This window comes from Phodopus roborovskii, unplaced genomic scaffold, assembly GCF_943737965.1.
Source record: "Phodopus roborovskii unplaced genomic scaffold, PHOROB, whole genome shotgun sequence".
NCBI lineage: Eukaryota > Metazoa > Chordata > Mammalia > Rodentia > Cricetidae > Phodopus > Phodopus roborovskii.
In genome coordinates this window covers 2,332,521-2,355,613 of record NW_026125278.1, presented here as the reverse complement: position 1 = coordinate 2,355,613, position 23,093 = coordinate 2,332,521, and the positions used below count along the sequence as shown (strand labels likewise).

The window sequence follows — 23,093 nt, the reverse complement described above, 5'->3', positions numbered from 1 at the left end:
TGACATGCAAAATACTATTAATATTATGAGTGGTATTTGTCAACACTACCAGGGTCCAGTAATGGCCATACAAAATACACTACCCTTGGCATATCCCAATAAACACAACACAGAACCTGGTTCTGTGAAATTTCAGTTTAAATCTGTTGGTCTGCTGTTAATGCCATCATCCTATCTTCATACTAGGTCAGTCACTGCCTCACTTCTCACATACATGTGCCTGTGGTTTGCATAGTCATGCTACAAAACAGTGTTAACGATGGTTCTCAAGCCTTTGCTATTTCTGTGACTTTAGTAAAGTCTATTAAATTGAAGAACCCAAATATAAAAATGATGGGAAACAGGCTCAGCTCTACCACCTGAAATAATGTACATGATTTATAAATTACTATAAGAAAAGCTTTAGTTTTGAAAAATGTTTTATTTGAGAATTACATATTTCAATATCTTCCAAAATACTGTTTCCTAATCACTAAAAAAGAAAGCAGATTCAGTACGAAATTTAAATCATTAAATATGTTGCACTAATATATACATACAGAATGCTAAGTAATAATATTTAGCTCTGGAATGCGTACCATCTCATTAAAGGCTCAACCAGCTATGTATAAAGTTCCATGTACATGAGAGTGTGACACTTAGTTGCCTCAGCTTAGAGCTGGGGTAATTTGTCCACTGGGGTGTCAAACTTGAAGTCTGAAGGGAAGAGATCTGGAGCCCGAGGGTAGATCAATCTGTAGGACTGTCTGATTGTAACATCAGCAACACCAGCAATATCTCCAATTTCTAAAGGACAAAAAAAGACATTCCGTTGAAATCAAATTCTTACTACCAATGGGGAAAACAAAACAAAAAATAACCCCTCAATTTCACTTTTTAAAACTGATAACAAAAATATATTCTACCGGAGTCAAAGTAAATACAAATAGTGGTATTAGCAGGCCCTTAAGGTGTCTTAGTAATACTAAGAGACGTAAAGCATACAAAACAACCTAGGGTGTGGTACCGAATGACAGGTTCCTTTTGTTCCTTTTGCCAGGTAATATTGCAGGGCTGAGACAATACACCTATCATGTGCAAAACTGGGTTTATCCCCAGCATGGCATAAAGATCATCCTCAGCTACAAGAGACCTTGTCTCAAAAGCATTAAAAAAAAGGTGAAGGAAGGGCCATAAAGTACCACTCCTCCCTGAGGTGTCAGCATCAATAATGGCTGGGGGAAGAGGCCTATTACTTCAATAACCACTAGTGAGCTGCCCATGTTCCAGTAAATAAACCTTCCCTAAAAGATATAGCTTTAAATAATTCTAAATAATCACTTAAAAGCAATCTACTGTATTTTCTTCAGGTTTTTTTGTTTTGTTTTTGAGGTGCTGGGCCAGGCCCTCCGGCACACTCAGCAGATGCTCTTGGTGAATACGGCTATATCTTCCCCCACTTCCTCTTCATCAACTCCCAGCCTTGCCATGTCTCGGGCACACTTCCTAATAAAGATCCTACCTTTTTGTGTCCGCTTCTCAGCTGATGCCTGGGATGCCATGTAAATAGCTGCCGCTGCCACAGAGATAGGGCTCCTGCCAGGAACCAAGTCCAGCTCCACAGCCTTGCGGGCTATGTGTGTAGCTGCCATCTGCACTTGCTTGGGGAGGCAAAGGTTGGAGCAGAACCTGGACATGAAGTCCCCAGTTGTGATCAGATCCACACTGGTTTCCAAAGCTTTCAAAATCAATTTAAAGCAGCGGCCAATTTCTTTCTTAGAAATTCGAGATACAGCACATATTTCTAAAAGAAACAAAAAAAAAAAAAAAAAAATTGAAGAAAATCAGAAGCCAGAGTTCATTTTCTAATTTGTCATTTTTTTTAATTACCAAAAAAAAAAAAAAAAAGTCTAGCTGTAGATAATCAATCATAGCTTAAAGATGAGACCCTAATCCTTTCAACAGTTTTCCTATGGAGTTTATTATTTTAAATTTCTTGGTTTATATTTTCACCATACTTTAAATGCCAAGTGCACATGCACTCTTTACATGCTATCTCTAAATAGCTAAAATATTAGTCACTGCTTGAGTTGTTACAGTAGAAAAGATGTGTGATAAGTCTTCACTCTTCACTTTGACACAGGAAAATGTGAAAGATACTCATTGGATATATGGTGAATGTAGTGTCTAGCCTACACTTAGGCAGTGACAGTCAGTGTGCATATCATAACATTGGGAGTAGGCTGTCATGTGTTCCTGAATAAACACAAGCTTGACACAAAACCCAGCAATGATCTCAAAACTACTATTAGACCTCAAAAAAGGGAGGGGAAGGAAGGAAGGAAGGAGAAAGAGAAAAGAAATTACACTGAGACCTTCCTTCCAAGACTTGACTCCACATACTAGACTAGCCAGTTGCAGGTAGTCATGGTGCTGGCTATAACTTGATCAGAAGGCAACAGGAAATGGACACTGGGTGTGACTTGAGCACATATGAGACCTCAAAGCCTGCCTCCACAGTGACACACACACTTCCTCCAACAAACCCACACCTTAATAGTGCCATTCCCTCTGGGATCATTTTCTTTCAAAATACCACATTCTACTCCCTGACCCCCAAAAGCTTCTAGTCATATCATAATACAAAAATGTATTCAGTCCAATTTCAAAAGTCCCCATAGTCTCAACAATGTTCAAAGTGTCTTCTGAGAGTCATGGGATATCTTAACTGTAATCCCCTGTAAAATTTAAATAAAAAAGCAGACCACATACTTCCAGCATGGATGGTACAGGATATACATTACCATTCCAAAATATAGGGACAGGAGAATAGTGAGGAAAGATTGGACCAAGGCAAGACAGAAAACTAGCTGGGTAAACTCGAAATTCTGCATCTTCACATCTGCTGCCAAAGCTCTCCAAATACCCAACTCTGTTCAGTTTTGTTGACTGAAACACACTTCTCTTTGTTCTCTTGAGCTGGTCCTACTCCCTGTTAGCAGCCTCCTTGGCAGGTAGCGCACAGCTCTGGCATGTCCAACATCGTGGGTTCTCCAAGGCAATCAGGTTGCAGTTTCACAGGCTTCCATTTAGGGACACGCCTGACACATGCTTGGCCTCAGTGGCTTTCTTTAGCTCTAGAGGCAAATTCACTCCTTTTTTCTATCCTTGACTCTAAAGCAATAACCATGTGGCCGAGTGGGCAAGGCTGCCAAGTTCTGCTAGACCATGGCTCCCTCTCATTTATGCCTTCACCAGCATTCTGGTTTTGATGGCTGCCCTGGAACTAGCACAGTAGACCAGGTTGGCTTCAGACTCAAGAGATCCACCAGCCTCTGCCTTCTGGAATTAAAGGTGTGCACCACCACACCTGGCTGTAAGCTTTTATTCCCTTTCCACAGGTTGGAAACTTGACCTCAGGGCAGACCCCACCCAGTTATCACTCCCATTTTCCCATTTCTTAATCTGTCATTTCCTGGAACACAGGACTTGGCTCCATTCCACTTCCTGGTGCTCCTGTCTCCTCAGATGGTTTTCCTTGCTCAGCTCGCTCCTTTCACTTATATATCCTCGTAAGAGTTAACACTTAGTAACCACATATTAGGCTATATTAGGCTGTTTTGAGATTTCCTCTGCCAAAGAAATTAATCTAAAACTCTTTAGTGTCAGGCAGACTCTTCTGACTACAGCAAAAATCAGCCACATTCTTCAACAAAATATCACAAGAACAATCTCTAGGCCACAGACTAACCTTCTTCCTCTCTGAAACCTCTTGAGCCAGACCCCAAAAGCTGAAATCAACTCAGTGCCAGTCTTCCATGCTCCTACTAGGATAGCCCATTAAACAACACCTAAAGCATTCAAATGCTTTTCTAATCTATAATCCCAAAGTCTATGTTTCTGAAACAGGCCTTTCACAGCAATATCCCACTCTCTGGTACCAACTTCTCTTAGGATTTCTATTGTTGTAAAGAGACACCATGACCATGCAACTCTTACAAAGAAAAGCATTTAATTGGGATGGCAGATTACAGTTTCAGAAGTTTAATCCATTATCATCATGGTACATTATGGTGGCACTGTGATGGCTACATCTCGATTAGAAGGCAACAGGAAGTGAACTGAGATACTGGGTGTATCTTGAGCATATGAGACCTCAAAGCCTGCCTCCAGAACGACACACTTCCTCCAACAAGGCTGCAAACACTCCAACAAACACACACTTCCTAACACTGCCACTTCCTTTGGTGACAATTTCCTTTCAAAACACCACAGTTGTGAACATGGATTACTACAAGCTATGCTAAAGACAAGCACTATCTGTTAAATGCACTCTAGATGGTTCATTTGAAGACTTACCTTTAAATGTCCTCGGAACGCCTTCTTGTCTACAGGCAATATACAGACAAGCAGAAGCTATTGCATCATTAGCTCTTCCCTTCAGGCTCTTCTGCTCATACACTTGCTTGAATAAATTATTTGTTCGATCCTTCAAAGCAGAGAAACTATGTTTAATTAAATATAGGCCGTTTAATTACTTACAATATCAAAATTCAATTCATGTGTTCATTAAATTATGCAAAGTAAATGTCAGAATGGTTTAAAGCAGATGGACAAGAACTTACAACTATATTTCGAGGAAGGTTGATTCTGTCTGCCATGGTTGTGATTTCCTTGAAGGCATTCATCATTGCTCTATCGGAACTACTCATTGTTCTCCGATTCTGATACTTGGAATTGCCAAACTCATCAAAACTTGCAGCTCCTGTACCCTGTAAGATTTAACCTTGCTAAACATTCTTGGAAACGCTAAGCAGACAATTTCTATGAAATTACAACTTACACAATCTGATTATGTATGTCCAGTGGAGCCTGTACCTCAAACAGAAACTTCCAGGTGAAGAAACTTTAAAGAAGTCTGTTTCACAGACACAAGTAAATCTAAAGAACTGTTGCAGAACACAAAAAATGGAAATCGAAAGCCCAGTTCAATTTATAGATGAGACAAAATATAAATGTCAGAAAACAGAATGCAAAAGCATATTTACTATAGATACAAGATCCAGTGAAAACCAATCAAATACATGACAGACACCTATTAGAGAATGCAATAGTTAATATGAAATGTCATAGTTACGAGTCTAATAAAAATCACATGATCTCTAAATGTAGCATAAGTGAACAAAGGACTCAACTCATATTAGACATGGGCACTTCTGTGAGTATAAAAACCATTCTTGCAGGCCTAAAGCAAGCATTCTGGTTAGTGGGAAAGGCTTCAACTGCACTCAGTAAAATGCTTGTTAATTGATGGTAAAGGTCAAACTCATGACAGGGATACATACTAAAGGCACCATGCTGTAACATGGCATTTCAAAAGCCAGAAAAGAAGTTTAACTGAAGCACTGTGAAGGAGACCACCAGCTATTTGGGGGCACTATGTCTGAGTCCAAAGTTCCCAACAAAAACATTTTAAAAAATGTTACTGCTATTAACACCAAGAGAATATGTTACAGCAAAAGCACTGATGAGATCTGAAGCCTCATACATACAATTCCTCTACCCCAGTGACTATAGGAATAGAACTATATGTATGTAAATTCCTGCATTTAGTTTCTCAAAAGAAGCTTGAGGTAGAGAATATGCTGGTGCATGTTTTTAATCCCAGTACTCAGGAGGTAGACACAAGCCAGATCTCTGAGTTCAAGACTGACCTGGTGAGTTCCAGGACAGCCAGGGATACCCAGGAAAACCATGTCTTGAAAAACAACTAAAATAGACTTAAGACTGATATCTTCCTGTCTACTCAGCCTGTGTATTTCCCATGTAGTCAACTTGTATAGCCTAAACTAATGCATAGCTGTGATCTTAAATTATGACTCTTCCGCCAGACAGTGGTGGCACAACACCTTTAATCCCAGCAGTCAGGAGGCAGAGGCAGGTGGATCTCTTTGAGTTCCAGGACAGCATGCTCTACAAATCCAGTTCTAGGACAGCCAGGGCTACATAGAGAAACCCTGAATCAAAACAAATAAAACGAAACAAACAAAAAATTATGACCCTTCATGCCCCTTACTCAGATTACAATGTATGTCTGTTTGTATGTGTGTTATGACAATAATTTGCTGAAAACAGCAGATCCAGGTTGAAAGCAGTGGTACAAAAGTAGAATCTGTAAGTGATAAGCAACAGCAGACAGATATACTTGATTAGAGGGCATCAGATTCCCCTGGAATTGGTTACGATGGTTGTAAACCACCACTTGGGAACTAGGAACCGAAACCAAGTCCTCCACAAGAGCACCAATTGCCCCTAATTTCTGATCTATCTCTCCAGCCCCAATAATTTTTTAATAATTTTTTATTAGAATGACCTTTTTAAAGTCATTATGCAGAGCATGTAGGCACATGCCTCTAAATACTAGCATTTGGGAGGCAGCAGTAGGTGAATATGTTAATTCAAAGCTAGCCTAGTCTACATAACCAGTTATAGGCTAACCAGAGCCTCAATAACCCTGCCTCAATAAACAGATTGTGCAGTAGTAAAGTTTTAAAGTAGCTAACACTTCCTTGATTAGCCTTTTGGGGACAGTCATGAGCAGTGACCAGCAGTGTAGCCTAGGGGAGACTTTCCATGCTGGCCTGCTGCCTGCAGGTGGTGTGAAAAGTGCAAGGATGCAGTTGTGTGAGCTGGTGCCTATGGTGGGATGTGACCTTTGGTAGACTCATTACTTAGGTCTATCACTGGTTGCAAATCTGGGGGAAACAGATGGTATTGCATCTCCCCAGGAAAAAAAAAAAAGGTTTACAAAACAACTATAAAGAATATAATTTTGTTTTTGTAACTGTATGTATATGGATGTGTGCCTATTAACCAGTGCATGACTGTTGCCAGTAGAAGCCAGAAGGATCCCTGGAACTGGAGTTACAGTTTGTGAGCCACATTGGATGGTGGGAATTAAACCTAAGTAAGTCTTCCAGAAGAGAAGCCAATGCTCTTAATCCCAGCCCAAGATTATTATATTGATTCCATGTTCTTCCCTCCATGATGGAAAACAAAAAACAAAAAACAAAACAAAAAAAAAAAAAAAAAAAAACCCAAATTGGTAGACTTCCACAATGGTAACACTGGTAAATCTTATTCCCAAGAGTCTTCTTTGGGTTAGTGACTGACAATTGAAAAAATCCTAACTTTCTAGGTCTTTATCTCATCTCCCTTGGCATTTCCTGCTAAGTGGATTAATTACCTTGCCAATCATGGTGGACAAATCTCCATCACTCAGAAGAGGATTCTGAGAATCTCCAACTCGAGATGGGTCTTTTGTCGCTTTATCATTGCTGAAAGTTCTCCACTCAGATCCCACATCGATAACCCGGTCCCCTAAGAAGGTAAACACAGTTATCACTTAACCAGGAACAGGACTGACCTCCCCATGCTGGCTAATATTTAGTATCTGGGCTTCAGCTTAGATAGCGTGCCTTACATGTCTGCTCTGAAGCATTTTCCAGTAATGAACTGTAAATAGTATGCTATCATTATTAATATCCCAACTCTTACAAGAAAATATTGGTTAAAAATAACAAAAAGACACACGGAGGCAGGCAGGCGAATCTCTGTGAGGTCGAGGCCGGCCTGATCTACAGAGTGAGTTCCAGGATAGGCTCCAAAGCAATAAAGAGAAACCCTGTCTAGGAAGCAAACATACAAACCCAAAAGAAAAGGTTGGTGTGGTAGTATGTCACTCTAATCCTAGCATTTGGGATGCAAAGGCATAAAAGAGAAATCAAGGCTATACTGACTACATATACATAGCAAGACCTTGCCTCAAAGATCAAAGCAAAATAATAAAACTATGCTTATGTGATACAAAGAAAAACAATGAAGCCAGATGTGGTGAAGCAAGCCTCTTAGCACACACATGCAAACACACACACAAACAGAGAGAGAGAAAGAGGGGAATGAGAGAGAGAGAGATTCATATTAAAATTTTCAAAGGCAGACTGGCATACTCTTCAAGTACAGAGGCTGTAGCTAGGAATGTGATATCAGAACACCTGATCTGAATAGACTGGCCATTGCTTTAGTGGGTCAAGCTCAATGTCTGGAAATATCTTCGAAGCAGACAGAGATAGCATTCAATACTGAAACACACAGTGAACAGTGAGCCCACTGTATATGTTATCATTTAATCCCCAGAACTATATAAACACAGGTACCACTTTCACTCACAAATGATATTAATTGGCCAAAGATCACACAGCTACAAGGGAAATGTGTATCAGCTTCCAACCTACTCCACTAAACTCTTTCAACAAATTGAGTCACAGGGCAGTAAAGGCCACCATGTTTATCTTTGCTAGGCAACTACAATGAGTTTCAGTCTGGAGAATTAAAGAATACAATGGTTACAATATGAGATCAACCTGCTGCTTAGCTTTGGAAAAATTTTTTAATTAAGAACATTTACATGGAGGGCTGAGGAGATAGTTCAATAATTAAGAGCACATGCCATTTCCCCAGAGGATCCGAATTTGGTTATCAACCAACCCACATCAGATGGTTCACAACCACCTGAAGCCTGTCTCCATGGGAACTCTACTCCCATGGACACATCCACACATAGACACAGACATCTACAAATAATTTATAATTCAAAATAAAAATCTTCATTTTTAATCACATTTACTTATTCTGTGTGTTGGGGGTGCATGCACAATACATGTGTAGAGATCAGAGGACAATTCTCTTCTTGGGCCATGAAGGGTCAGTATGTCAGGCCTGGTGGGAAGCACTCTTATTCTGAGCCATCTTGATGGCCCCAATCATTTCACTGTAAATGTCCATGTATAATGCATGTAAAGTTCTTTAAAAGCACCTATAAGTCCTCAATGTCTATTTACTGCTATGAAAACTAAAACACTGGCAGATGTTCTCTGTCTCTCCATTTCCAGTGGGTGTGATAAGAGAGGCGTTCATCTGACCATTAGACTTTAAAGGACCTCAGGGTTCTGCTATTTAGTGACAAATCATGCTTTCAATGCAGATCATAGCAAATCTTTTATAGAACACATTAGTTAGAATGCATATATACAAAAGAACAATTATAATCTAAACCTAGTGATGTACTTTGAGAAAGTAGCTAAATGTATAGCAGAATGACTTGTTAATGAAGGCTTCTGATGAATTCAGTTTTCTTTTGAACTTCCAGAGAACCTGAGAGTAGCCAGGGTATTGCCTAGACAACCATACCTGGGTGAAAGAAGACCACCATGAGAGGGTGTGTCCTCACCTGCCATTTCCCTCACTGAGAACAAGCAAAGACCCCAGTAAGAAGGCATTTTCACATGCCAGCCTGACTGGCTTCCAGGGAGGATAAGGTTAAGTGAAAGTGATACCTGTGCTTTCAGAAACAATAAGGCCAACTTTCCTAGTCAGCAAGATAAAAACAAAAATAGGCACAAACATGAATCAATGTGGCCTTCAAACCAGAGTTACCAAATTTGAAAGGTTAAAAAGGTCAAATGCCATTAACTTACATAGAGTTGTATATACACAAAGCACACATAATTGTTTTCAAGTGTTCTCTGAATTACACTATCAGCCCTATCTCAGCTTTTACTTTGAGGTAGGGTCTCAGGAAATTGTGCAGGCCAGTCTGGGACTTATTCTAGCCCAGACAGGTGTTTAACTTTAATCCCGTCTCAACTTCCCTAGTAGCTGGAATTATAGTTCCGTGCCTTTAGGCCCAGCTGTTATATTTTCAAGGGACAAAAAGAATATATCAGGAGGATAGTACAGGTGAAAAGGCATGCAGGTGTGCCCACGTGCTGTAACTCTACCTGCACATTGGGAGCTAAAGCACCAGCGAGCTGAAACACTTCATTTCATAACATTTTCCCTTTGGCATCCAAGTACCTTTTACAGATTGCTTTATACTGCTTTTAAAAACACAAAATGCACTTTAAAAAAATAACAATTATAAGGTGGCATAGTATAAACAGAAAACCCAGCAATGGGCAATGAAGTAAGTTTTTCCAAGTATGTGGCATGATCTAAACATCTCACTCACTCTTATGCTAAGCCATTCCCTTTTAGACATGACTGCTCAAAATAGCATTTATAAGAATCAAATATCCAAGGCAACTCAAAGAGCATGATATGGAAGTATAACCAGTTCAAAAGTCACAAGCATGAGTAATAACAAAAGGACTATTCAGAAAAATTCTGAATAAATAAAGGATTCTCACTTAAACTCAATTGAGGCAGTATTCTAAGTTTCCCGGGAAGAAAACTGCAATTCAGAATCATTTCAAGGGGAGGATGATATAAGGTAGCCCTAATGTTCAAATACTACAATCCCTGACAAATAGGAAGCCTGTGTGTAATCAACCTAAGACAGCAAGAAGCCTACCAGTTAGCAAGAGCATGCGCACGCACGCACGCACACACACACACACACACACACACACACACTCTCACTCACTCACTCACTCACTCAAGGATTCCAGAAACAAAAACATGCCAATTTTTCTCCTCTTAAACTACACATTGATCTTGTGAAGTTAAACCAATGGGAGTTCTTTGTGAAGGCTGTGTCAGCAGCACTGACACAGACATAAACATCACTGCAACCAGCTCCATCTCTGGGGCAAGACCTTTATTCAAGATCCACATAAAAAGGAAGTCCCACCCAGCACCTGTCACTGCACTGAAGTGTATAAGCCTTAACAAAGCAAAGCATCTAAAGAGCATTTCACCATACCCTAAAGAGATACAAATTTCATCTCTCTATTTTTTGAGATACAAATGAGAATTGCCAAAATCATTCTCACTAGTTCAAAGGAGTCATCACTTTAGCACCTACCTTTTGACTTATCAATGACTGAATTTTAGAAGGTCAAAATGACTTATTTCTTTTTCAAATGTATTTTCCTTATCTTGCTTTTAATTTAAATATAAATGGCAAACATAACATGATGTTAACTGGAAGTGGAACTAATCGTTTTAAGCAATGCTAATATGAAATCTTAATTCGTAAGGCATGACATTAATTCCCTTCTCTCAGCAGTGTTGATAGTTAATGTTTAGTTAAACAGGACAGGCATTCAGGTAGGCCCTCTAGCCCCAATTTTATTGTATAATAGCTACTGTGTCACAACTGTGACTACAAGCCTAATATTTTGCTGAATAAAAAAACACACAAGCAATGCAGTAAGTCAAATTTATAAACACAGCGATGCCCTAAATGTTGTTGTACTGCAGTCTATTGTTGAAATTCTACGGTGACACTATCACATTAGAATCTAGTTGGAGGCAGGACTTACTACACAATCGTTTGACTGAACTGTTTCATGGAAGGAAGTTCTGCTTCGTTGACTTGCTTAGTCACAAAACATCTTCAGAGACACCAAAGGCTCAGATGTGCCGAAGTACTCCTCTAATCCCAATAAGGGGACTGAGCAGGCAGATCTCCAAATGGCAGGCCAGAGAGGGCTACAAGAGGATGGCTCAGGGGATCAAAGGGCTTGAAGCATAAATATGAGAACCCAAGTTCAGATTATGAGCACCCATTTAAAAACTTCAGCACAGGCATACATTTGTAAAGCAGGAACAAGGGGTGTGGGTAGAGACAAAGCAATCTGGGGCTTGTCAGCAAGTCTCGATGAATAGCAGCAAGTTCTGGACTGTCTTAATCGAGTAAGGCAGAAAATGATAAGGACATCCTCCGACCTCTGCCAGTTGACAAACACATGTATACATGTGCACACCACAACACACACAAATCAGCAATAAGACAGCAAATGCAAATCATAGCACTTCAATGTATTCTATAGTTCAAAAGAACTATATGCACTATTATGCACTGAACAGTTATGTGACTGGTTCTCATGCCAAAGTGAAATGGATTTCCGCAATCTATCTGAGTGGGTCGAAGACTTTACTCACCAATCCCAGAGCACTCTGGTCTAGACATAGCCTTTGGCCTCCTTCAAAAAATACCTGCATTCCTGATAGTCTCTTTTTAAATCAAGTATCATGTAGAAAACATGACTACTTTACAGTAGACTGCATATCTAGTTTATTGTTTTTATTAAGAAATTCTGGTGTGATTAAATAGCCCGTGTTAATTTTTTCTGACCGCTGTCTTCCTGAGTGTATTCTGAAGAGTGCTTACTATGGGCATTCAACAGTTGCAGCATCTCTACATAACAAACAATGGATGGCACTGCGACCTAATCAACAAGCTAATTACTGCACTCCACCTTAAGAGGGTGACAGGTTTGTTTTGATATGAGTACACAATAGTGATAAAATAAACACTATAAAGTGTTGCAATGTGGCAACTTGCATGCTGCTTACAGTTCTACTGAGTTCCAACTCCACAACTAAAGTTAACAGTACAACTGAGTGACAGAGCCAAGTGGTAAAAGCAAGCCTGTGGTTTCTATTGCAATTACTAAGTGGTTAAGGAGATATGAAACAAGTGAATATGGGCGTGTTCCAATAAAACTTTAAGCATTACAAAACTTACATGTGGTGGTATTCTCTTGTGTCTAAAATAGTATTATTTCAATTGTTCTCAACCACTTAAAAGTATACAAGCCACTTTTAGCATGGAAGCCATGTTAAGAGCATGTGTTAGCAGGTGCTGACATGAGAAGCAATGCATCTCAATCTCTATTATTAACTCTACATGCTTTAAAACTCTCACTGTACGCTAATCACCGGAAAAAGTCTGAGCTTCTCAAAGTGGGAACAACAAACAAAACGTCCCCAGGGTAGGTCTGAAGTAAGCAGCCTTCTTGGTTGAATGATGTTAAATAAGACAATTCTACAGCACATGCTACCACCATTTGTCACAGTTCTCCAAGCTAATAGCAATTCCATTCCTAAGTGACTCAAACTGCTCAAGGGCTGGGAATGCAGGTCAGTGACAGAGTGCTTCCTAACATGTAAGGCCCTGTGCTACACTGGCAGTACTTTAAGACAAAACAAAGTAACCAAGTAACCAATCCCTCAGTATTCCTTCCTTCTCTGCTACTGCTGAGACTCCAAGTCCCTTCTATGTATCCAGATTAATGAGCACACAGGCATAAAACTAAAATCCTATTTATTATTCTTTTTGTAGTAGTAGGAATTGAACAAAGGGGCTCTCCCAGCACTAGGCAAGCATGTTACCTCTAGCTATATTCTAAGGCCTAAAATTAAAATTTTAAGACATGGCATATTCAAATAATAACAATTTAAACTAGGATATCCTATATCTTGACATCATATGTAAGTATTAACAAATCTTTTTATTTTCCTACAAGGCATTGTATAGAGCTCAATATTATTACTTTGAAATTTAGCTTATTTATTTTAGAAAGCATACAAGTGGCACAAAAGTTGGATATTTATTAGTTATTTGAGTATCAATCCATCTCCTCTCACACATATCTTCTATTAACTATTTAAAACTAAGGATGCAAGTATTGTTGGCCTTTTCATTTTTTGTTGTTGTTATTGTTTTGTATTTCAAAGCAGGGTTTCTCTGTGTATTTCAAAGCAGGCTGTCCTGGAACTCACTCTGTAGCTCAGGTTGGCGTCGAATGCAGAGATCTGCCTGCCTCTGACTCCTGATATTTTTTTAATTATTATTTAATTTAGAAAACAATGTTTGTTATTTTATATTTCAATTCCAGTTCCCTCTCCCTCCCATCCTCCCATTCCCCCACCACCACCTCCTACCCACTCCCCAGGGATGGTGAGGCCTTCCATGGGAGATCATCAAAGTTTGTCACATCATTTGGGGGAGGGCCTAGGTGTATCTAGGCTGAAAGAGTATCCCTCCATAGGGAATGGGCTCCCAAGGACCATTTGTGCACTAGGGATAAATCTGAGTGCTGGTATTAAAGGCATGAGCCACCACAGCCCAGGGAGCCTTTTTCTTCCTTTTTGGTAAATTTCCTCCACATCCCAGCATGCAGTGGTTGCATGCACCCAATGGCGCATGGCTGGGGGCTCTTTCTATCTCTCTTCTTTTTACGTTACTGTAACTTGCTTCTGTGGGATGGGAGCTGTCAAAAGGAATTCATTAAAACTCTGGAAACTGTACAAAAGCAAAGCACTGTGGGTTATGATTTAAATTAAAACCTTAGTAGCTACTTACCTACAACTAGGCCACATTCAGGACAGATCATATCACCGGCTCTGTAGTCCTCAACTAAAATTGCATCTGGATGATTTGGACATGTGACTCTTGGGAGAGCATCCAAACTACAAGAAAAAAAAATTAATATTTTCTAACTAATATGAAACAAGTCTGAGTGTTATTGTTTTCTAGTAATAGGCAAGCTACTAAGATTTTTGAAATCCTTGATTAGTATAACAGCTTATAATCATAATAGCCAGCAGCATTTACATATAATGATCTGCTTTGTGCTCCTATTTCTCTTGTTAGAAAATAATGTTGTTTTCTACTTGTTAGCTACCTTAATGACAGATTTAGCATAGCACTCTAAAGCCAACACACATCTGAATGAAAAACAGTCAGATGTAGTCATGCAGACCTTAAGATCCGACTATTTCAGTCAGTCCAGAACTGAGGATTTTAGCTTTTACAAATTAAAATTAGTTTTGCTGGGCATGCTAGGCAGCTATAGTCCCAGCACTTGAGGCTGAAGTAGGACCCTTGAATCTGGAATTCCAAGATCAGCTCAAACAAAAGACACAAGTATCTTCACAAGTTAAAAAAACAAAATGAAAAACCTGGATAACCATACAGAAGGAAACTAGATTCCTATCTCTAATCCTACACAAACATCAAAATGGATCAGGCCTTTATGTAAGATCTGAGCTTTGGGGCTCAGTTTCCAGGTTGAGCGCTGCTTACTGCTTTTTCAATAGACCTGAGTTCAGTTCCCAGCACCCACATGGTGGTTCACAACCACCCATAAATCCAGCTCTAGGGAGTCTGATACCTTCTCCTGGCCTCTGAGGTCACTAGGCACACACTCATACACAAAAACAAACAAACAAACAAACAAAAAATCTGACACTTTGAAAGTGCTAGGAGAAACAGGTAAAAACACTTCAAGATGTGAGTATAGCAAGGACTCCCTTAAAATGTAATCCCAAGAACTGAAAAGAGTGACTGCATGAAAAAATTAAGACAGCACCTACAATGCAAAAAAAATCAGCAGAGTCAACACAGTGTACAGAATAGGAAAAAAACTCTGACCGTGACACAGGAAACAGAATTAACATCAAGAATTATATGAATGCCAAAATGCAATCAACAAATGGACTAATGAAAGACCACTCTCTAAAAATGGAAACACAAATGGCCAATAAATATTTGGCAATGTATTCAGTATCTTTAACCATTGGGGAAATGAAATCAAAACTGCCGTTTCAAAAAATCTCATTCCAGCCAGAATGGCAATTACCTGAAAAACAAATGACAGAAAACAGTATGGCAAATGTGGAAAAGAAGACTTATCACACACTGCTGATGGGAAGATAAACTGTTATAGCTGCCATGGAAATTAGAATGGGTTTTTTCTCAAAAGATAACACCATAGAGCTGGTAAGGTAGCCCAGTGTGTAAAAATGCCTGTTGCCAGGCCTGATGACTTGAGCTCAGCCAGTGAGATTCACATGGTAGAGGGAGAAAACCAACTTCCGTAGGCTGTCCTCTGACATGCTTAGGAGAAAACACAATCCCACAGGTTGTCCTGACTCACACCTTGATACTTACTCTTCCCTCCCCAAAATAAATAAATATACTAATATAATTTTTAAAGATAGAAGTATATAATAGACTATACAACTCCTGGGCAGATACCTGAAAGTTCTAAGTAAACACACCACACAGACACTTGAACACCCATATCCATCTGTAATAATGTTATGAAGTACAATCAGCTACAGTGTAAAGAAAATGTAGTATTAATAACAGCCTTAAAGAATGAAGTCATAGGAAATGAATGCAACTGGAAAGCACTAAACTGAGCAAATAAACCCAAATCAGAAAAACAAGGACAGCATGGTTCTCTCGTGTGTGGAATTTGTATTCAAGTTTACATGTGTATATACACATATGCACACATGTTACTTATGTAGGTAGTGCCTGAAAGAAAAAAAAGGAACTATAAGCAGGGAGGAAGTGACCTTAGGAAGGGAGGAAGGAGGAAGAGAGAGGGGCAGAAGGGGACACGGTCTGGGAGAAGTGAAGGAGCAAGATGGTGGAGGTTAGGGCTGACTAATAATAATGTGTTATGACACTAACAGAAGACATGAATAATGCAATCCATTACATTGCATGATAATCTAAGAAACTAATTTGACATGAAAACAATATGGCTACAAAGCTAACATATTTACTTAAGAGTTTTCCTTTGATATTTTTAAAAGACGGGTGTTGCTCTATAGTCTCGTTGGACTCAAACTCACTATACAGCCCTGGCTGGCAATCAAACTAGGAGCAATCCTCTTGCCTCAGCCCCCTGAACAGAGATCATAGGGATGTACCTCAAAGCCCAGCTCATGACCTTAACGATTTTATAATTTATTTTATCCTGAACAATAAAACAGTTTGGGGAAATCCATTAACCTTCAATGACTTGATAAAACAAGCTTTCAAAGCAACAAAGATTCTTAGTAAAAACATAAGTATTATTTCTGGAAGGTGTGAGCCCTTTTCCAAAACTCACTTGACATGTGAACAGCAAATGATTTTCTTATCATAATCATGTCATCATAAGCAACACAACAAAATTAACTGTTCTTACAATATGTAAATAGGCATTTGTGCCTTAGGATCAAGTTTCTCATGGTAGCTGGTATAATGCAGAATGTTTTAACTACTAACATTGTTTTTTGTTCATTTATTTTTAAAGATACATACATACATACGTGTGTGTGTGTGTGTGTGTGTGTGTGTGTTGTTTTATGCATGGATGTATGTGCACTGCATACATGTCTAGTGCCCAGAGATCAGAAAAGTCATCAGATCCCCTGGAAGAGTGCAGTTACCATTTGGATGCCAGGTTCTCTCCAACAGCAACAAGTGCTCTTAACACTGAGCCAGCTCTCTAGCTCCCTATTTACCAACTTTGAAATCACATGAAAAATTGATTTAAAAAAAAAATCACATAATAATCACCAACTTTACTTAATTAAAACAGATCTTGCTTGGACTTTTCTAATTGGGAAAATGGGAGAGGGCAGAAATTGCTTTATACTTGTACTTATTCTGGAAATTTTTAGAAAAAATAAGTTATAAAAAATAAAAGTAGTATGTAAAAACTGAAAGGCTGCTGAAATAAAGGAAAATTTTAGTAAAACAAAGGTAGTTATCAGTAAACAAGCAGGAAGTTAATGTAGCAGTATGTTAGGGATTAACACTGTTTAATACTATTAACAAGTAGACCAAGCCAGCTGTGATGGAGCATGCCTATAACCCCAGTATTCAGGAAGCAGAGCTAGATTTGCCACTAATTCAAGGCCATCCTAATAATAAAGAGTGTTCCAGGGTAGCTCAGACTATAGTCTCAAAAAGCAAAAATAAAAAATAAAAAACACCAACAACCAGTAAATGTTGGTAAAGAGCTGGGATTGTAGCTTAGTGGGAGAGTACTTGCCTAGTATAAACAAGGTCCTAGGGTCAATCCCTAGCACTTAAAAAAGGGAAACAGAAAGGTTTGCAGTGTATTTAAATGATAATGGAGTTATTTAAGCGTTCTGCTTTCATGTTTGTCTGTGAAGCATGTGTATGGCCTGGGATGGGCAGAGATAGGAAGAGGGCAACACAGTCCCTGGAACCCGAGTAAGAAGAGTTTGTGAGCTGCCATGTGGGTGCTGGAAACTGAACCCAGGTCCTCTGGAGCAGCAACCAGTGCTCTCAACCCTGGAGCCATCTCTCCAGTCCCTTCTATATCTTCAATGATCAATTTGCACAACATTCTGCAAAATAGGCACTCTGCATCTCACAGACCATGATCAGGAAATTATCTACCTGAATGAGAATAAGTTACCGGCTTCAATCTAAACACGTATTATCTCTGAAAACACCAACTAGTTTCAAGGCTAAGTGACTATACACGATCCCCAAGGACAAACACTGAGACAGAAATCTGACACTGACTTTCCTTTATTCCCACTGATAGAAAAATCTGAGAGCAGTAACAGGAATGACACAAATTTAAAAGCTGGATGATGGGCTGGGCATAGCTGTAATTCCACCATTTTCCAGCTGGTGATGGAATTCTAGGCCAGGAACTCAAAATGAAAACTGACTACAGTCCAGGAAAAAATAAATTCCAAGGAATTTTTCGAATGACAAAAACAGTTGAAAAATTGTAACTAGCAACTTTACTATGTGTAGTATTTAACAACTAGTGTTTCGAGAATACAGAAGTTCCTATTCCATTTGATGATAAGCTGTACCTACATATGACCATAGACAGCTTCCACATCGACAGCCCTGGGAAAATTTCAGTATTGGATAAATTGGGGAAGCTGTTTCCATGTCCCTACAAGGAAGCCTTACCTGACAAAACCACACCCAGATGGAATTATTAAATCATAATTAAATCAAATTTAAAAATAAATTAGAATTAGTGTGCAAGAGTAACAATGGCTTTACTTCCACACAAACAGTTGAAGCTGCTCCCCATACCCACCTCTTGCTTTTTATAATAAAAGTCTTTGGGGTTACCAGGAAGGGCCTGCGCTTCTGTGAATAATGACTTCCAGTGGTGACGTTTATCAATTCCACACATAGTAACCCACCCACAGGGGGGGAAAATGTGCCAGATTGCAGAACTTAATTTGATACTTTTAATATACTCTGTACTAACCAGAGGCAAATGGAATGACCGTCAGAAACAGGTACCCTAGGCACTCGAAAGGTCAACACACTGGCATGACTCAGTTTACACATATGCTAGGATACTAATACCTACCTCACAGTGGTTACTAGAGATATAATTAGGGTCTGCAAAGCACTTTGCAGGTCACAAGATTAAAGGCTGTCTCTGAGGACACACAACATGCATTTCCTGTGGATATTAAACACGCTACGTTTAAAAGAAAAAAAAATACACTAAAAATGACTTCCAGCATATGTAATTAGTTTCCTGCAGACAACACGCCCTTCGCAGTACGCAGTGACACTTTCGGGGGTGGGGGGCTCCGGGAGAGAGTGATCCCGGCGTCCGTGTGTGCCTCCCCCTCCACCCCGGGGGCCCCAGGGCTGGAGACCCGCTTCCACCAGGCTAACCAACGCTGACGCCTCCCAACTCTCTAGCTGTCAGATCGGCAGGGGCGGAGGACGTCCCCGGCTCTCGGGCAGCAGGCGATGCCACAGACCCTCACACGGGGCGGGGGAGACACAGAAAACACAACCACGACACAAAGACGGTTGCGGGGTCGGGGCAGGGGCGGAGGCCGGGGCGGCGCAGACCCGCGGGATCGCCCCGGACGGCGGCGACTCGGGCGAGCAGGGGCCGCCAGCGGCAGGCGCCTGGAGGAGCCTCGGCCCCGCCGCCCCGGCTCCGCTGGCTCCGAGGCCGCCGCACTCACCGGCTGGTCGACGCCATCTTCGCGGCTCCGCCAACAGCTCCGTCCGAAGCAGGAAGCGACACTGGCGGCCGGACGCCCCGAGCCGGGCTTTTATGCGCGAGGCGCCCGCGCGCACTCTGCGCGGCTACGGGTCGGCAGGACGGCCAAAAAGCATGCAACTCCTCGGTGACGCCGGCGGAACGCTTCCTGGTTTCGGCTGAGTGACTGTCAGCCGCAGTTCAGAGCGACCGCCGGCTGAAGCCGGCGCGGTAGCAGCGTACAGCACGGCGTAAATCCCAGCACGCAGGGGGCAGAGGCTGCAGGATCTCTGTGAGTTTGGGGGCAGCCTGGGCTACAGAGCGAGCTCCAGGACAGCCAGGACGAGAGAGAGAGGCTGTGTCACAAACTAAACAACTGACCCAGGAAGAGTCTGGGAGAATTGAGCAACTGAGAGTCAGTTCTCAAACAGACCGAATTAAAATATGAAGGATTTGCCTTGTGGGCACTCTCCTGCAGTCCCGGTGATAAGACGATCAGAGTTAGACCCAGTCTCAAATATGTATGTATGTATGTATATATATATATATGTATGTATATATAAATATATATATTCAATCCACAAAGGAAACCAAGCTGATTGAAAGCCCTCACCTCAAACCACTCCTTTACTTTCAAGTCAATTCTCCCCCCCCACCCCCCCACCCCGTCTGAATGAATTCTCATTTGCCCCGAGTAAAGAATTTGGAATAAAAAGAAATTACCTTTGGTCTTAAGGACTAATTCAAGTTCTGTCATCTATCTATAAGCTTCGAATTCCTACAGGCCCTTTACCTCAACAGTGTAGGGATAGAGTGTATTTGCCTCGAAAACACGTCTGTAATTGACAAGAGATGAGATGGAGCCCGGTGACAGCAGTATTTGTTGTGAAGGAAGCAGAGTCTGGCCCTGTCATGATCCATGTAGCCTGTCTTTCCCCCATCATCCTCAGACATGGGACTGAAAGCTAAAAATAGAAAACGTAGTAGAACAGCTAAAGACTGTACAAGGGCCTAGATTTATTAACCAGTTAAACTAGAAAATAATAAGGCAGGTCTTGTGGTTCATCCTTGTAATCCTAGCACTTAGGAGGCAGAGGCTGGAGGCACAGAGGTCGAGACCATCATGGGCTGCTGAGAGAGAGCCTGCCGCAGTTTCTGCCCCCTTGTCTTAACAAAGGAAATAATGCTGCTTTCTTGTGAATGAACCATCCTCACAAAAGTCGGAATTAAAGTAACGTAAGAGAAGCATCTTCCACTGGGATGAAAACTGAGATACTGGTATTAGTAAACACTTCATTTGTTGATGGGAATCAAATGTCACTGAGCAGTCACTGTTTCCTTGAACAGGACAGAAGCTACTTGCTGGGAATGTAGATCAGTTGGCAGCCTGCTCGGCAGAGTGCATGAAGGCATGGGTTCAATTCCCAGCACTGAAGAAAAGAACAGGTGTGAGGGTACAAATCTGAAATGTCACCACTTGGAAGATGGAGACAAGGAGTTCAAGGTCATCCTTGGATACATAATGGGTTTGAGGCTAGCCTGGGTCACAGGAAAGCCTGTCTGTTGAAAGCACTCTGTACCGGGAGTACTTTGTTCCAGGAGACTCTGTTTTAAGCACAGCCTTTGACTCCATTTTGAGGGCGGATTATGACTACAGCACCTGATTTATTTCCACACTGTGAGAATGGATTGAATAACAATACATTAGCAAGGCTCAGTGAGTTCAATGGTGGCGGTCTGTCATATAAGCCACCTGGTTTAGAAATCTGGCTGAGCCAAGGCAGGTTCTCCGATTCCAACCCTAATTGCTGATGTTAGCTCTCCCGTGACACAGCACGTGCTACTTGCGCCTTTGTATCTAGATGCACTTATGAGGAGGCTTCCAGAATAACACAAGTTAAAGTTGCCGCAACAGAGCTCCAAGGGCATTGGAAGCCGTTTGAGAGAGGATGTGTTGTTGATGACAAAACAGACCAGTCACCTCAAGAGGCAGAAGCTGGTGATGCTGGAGTCAGAGTTTAGGTGTGAAGCCAGAGAGTTCCAGATGTAAGGTGAAGGCTGAACTGGGGTTTGAGACTGGGAGATGGAGGGTCTGGGTCCAGAGAGGTGAAAGATTAAGAAGCTGGCAGCCCAGCAGAGGCCAGACAGCGAGCTGAGCTGAGACAGGGTGTCAGGAAGTCCTCTGCTTGTTGGTCCTCGAGCAAGTATTAGGCTGTAGGCGTCTGTCTCTTTATAGGGTCCAGGTGAGGGAGTTCCACCCTTTCCTGGGGCTAGTGTGTCTGTAAGTTCTTGGGCCTCGTTTCCATATATGATTTTAATACACCCATGTGCCCCTACAGTCTCAATTATGCCCATACTTTATACAGTAGCTCCTTTTATATTCCCAGGGGTAAGTCATTTACCATTTTGTGCTGCATGGGTAGTTTGCAGATCCACCCAAGGGCTGTAGTCATTATCCTCTGTCAAAGTGAAGTCTAAAGCTGTTTGTAAAATGGATCTCCTAGGGCAAGGCACAGCCTTGGAAAACACTGTTTTACACTATGTGGGGAAATTCTGGACAGGCCATATACACTATGGCAAAACCCTAAATGAATTAATTAATTTAAGAAAGAAGTATGAACCACACCTAAGGGCGGCTCCCCACCCACACCCATACCAGTAGACGTTAACAAAAACAAAAACAACCCAAAGGCAGTTTTAGAAGAAAGAAATATAGTGTCTCATATTGGTTGCTTTGGGCTTCTTTGTTTTTAACCTTACTGGTCTTTTGCTTGTATATTATGGTCTCCAGTTTGAGTTTTCATGTGTGTGTCGGGGGTGAGGGGAGGGGTTTCTTATAATCTTTCTTTAGTTTCTCCCCCCCCTCTTTTTTTGTTTGTTTTGTTTTATCCTTGTTTGTCATTTTTTTATTTGCCTATTTCTTCCTTGTCTTTTTGAGACATGGTCTCTCTATTATGTCCCTCCGGCTGTCCTGGAACTTACTATGTAGACTAAGCTGGCCTCAAACTCACAGAGATTCACCAGTCTCTTATATCCCAAATGCTGGGATCACAGGTGTGACCACCACACCACCAGGCTGTTTCTTTTCTTTTCTTTCTTTCTTTTTTTATTTTTTCTTTGTTGTTGTTTTGTTTTTTGAGACAGGGTTTCTCTGTGGCTTTGGAGGCTGTCCTGGAAGTAGCTCTTGTAGACCAGGCTGGTCTTGAACTCACAGAGATGCCTGCCTCTGCCTCACGAGTGCTGGGATTAAAGGTGTGCGCCACCAATGCCCAGCGATGCCATTTCTTTTCTTAAGAGAGAGAGAAGGCTTGGGATTGGAAGGCTGTCGAGGCTCTGGTAGATGAATGAGGAGAGACTGTGATCAGAGTACAGTGTAAGAATATAACTTTTGTGTAAGAGACAGGAGCATAGAAACTAAAATCTTAGTGGGGGTGGGAGGGAGCATGACTACCCCCACCTCAGTCTGTCATTGTTTAGTTCCAGATGGAAAACTTGAATATGCTCCTGTGGGATGTTTTTTTCCCCTTA

The 23,093-nt window shown here is 41.0% G+C and overlaps 1 protein-coding gene across 1 annotated transcript; it reads right to left on the bottom strand.

Annotated features, from left to right (window-relative positions):
* Positions 1-413: 413 nt before the first annotated feature.
* On the bottom strand, positions 414-19,709 carry Gtf2b (general transcription factor IIB). Its single transcript, XM_051194689.1, has 7 exons — positions 19,549-19,709; positions 14,132-14,238; positions 7,226-7,359; positions 4,605-4,751; positions 4,339-4,468; positions 1,502-1,783; positions 414-786 (listed from the first exon to the last, which is right to left on the bottom strand). Exons 1-7 carry the CDS (start codon positions 19,563-19,565, stop codon positions 653-655), a joined length of 951 nt encoding a protein of 316 aa, XP_051050646.1. The 5' UTR covers positions 19,566-19,709; the 3' UTR covers positions 414-652.
* Between the last annotated feature and the right edge of the window lie 3,384 nt (positions 19,710-23,093).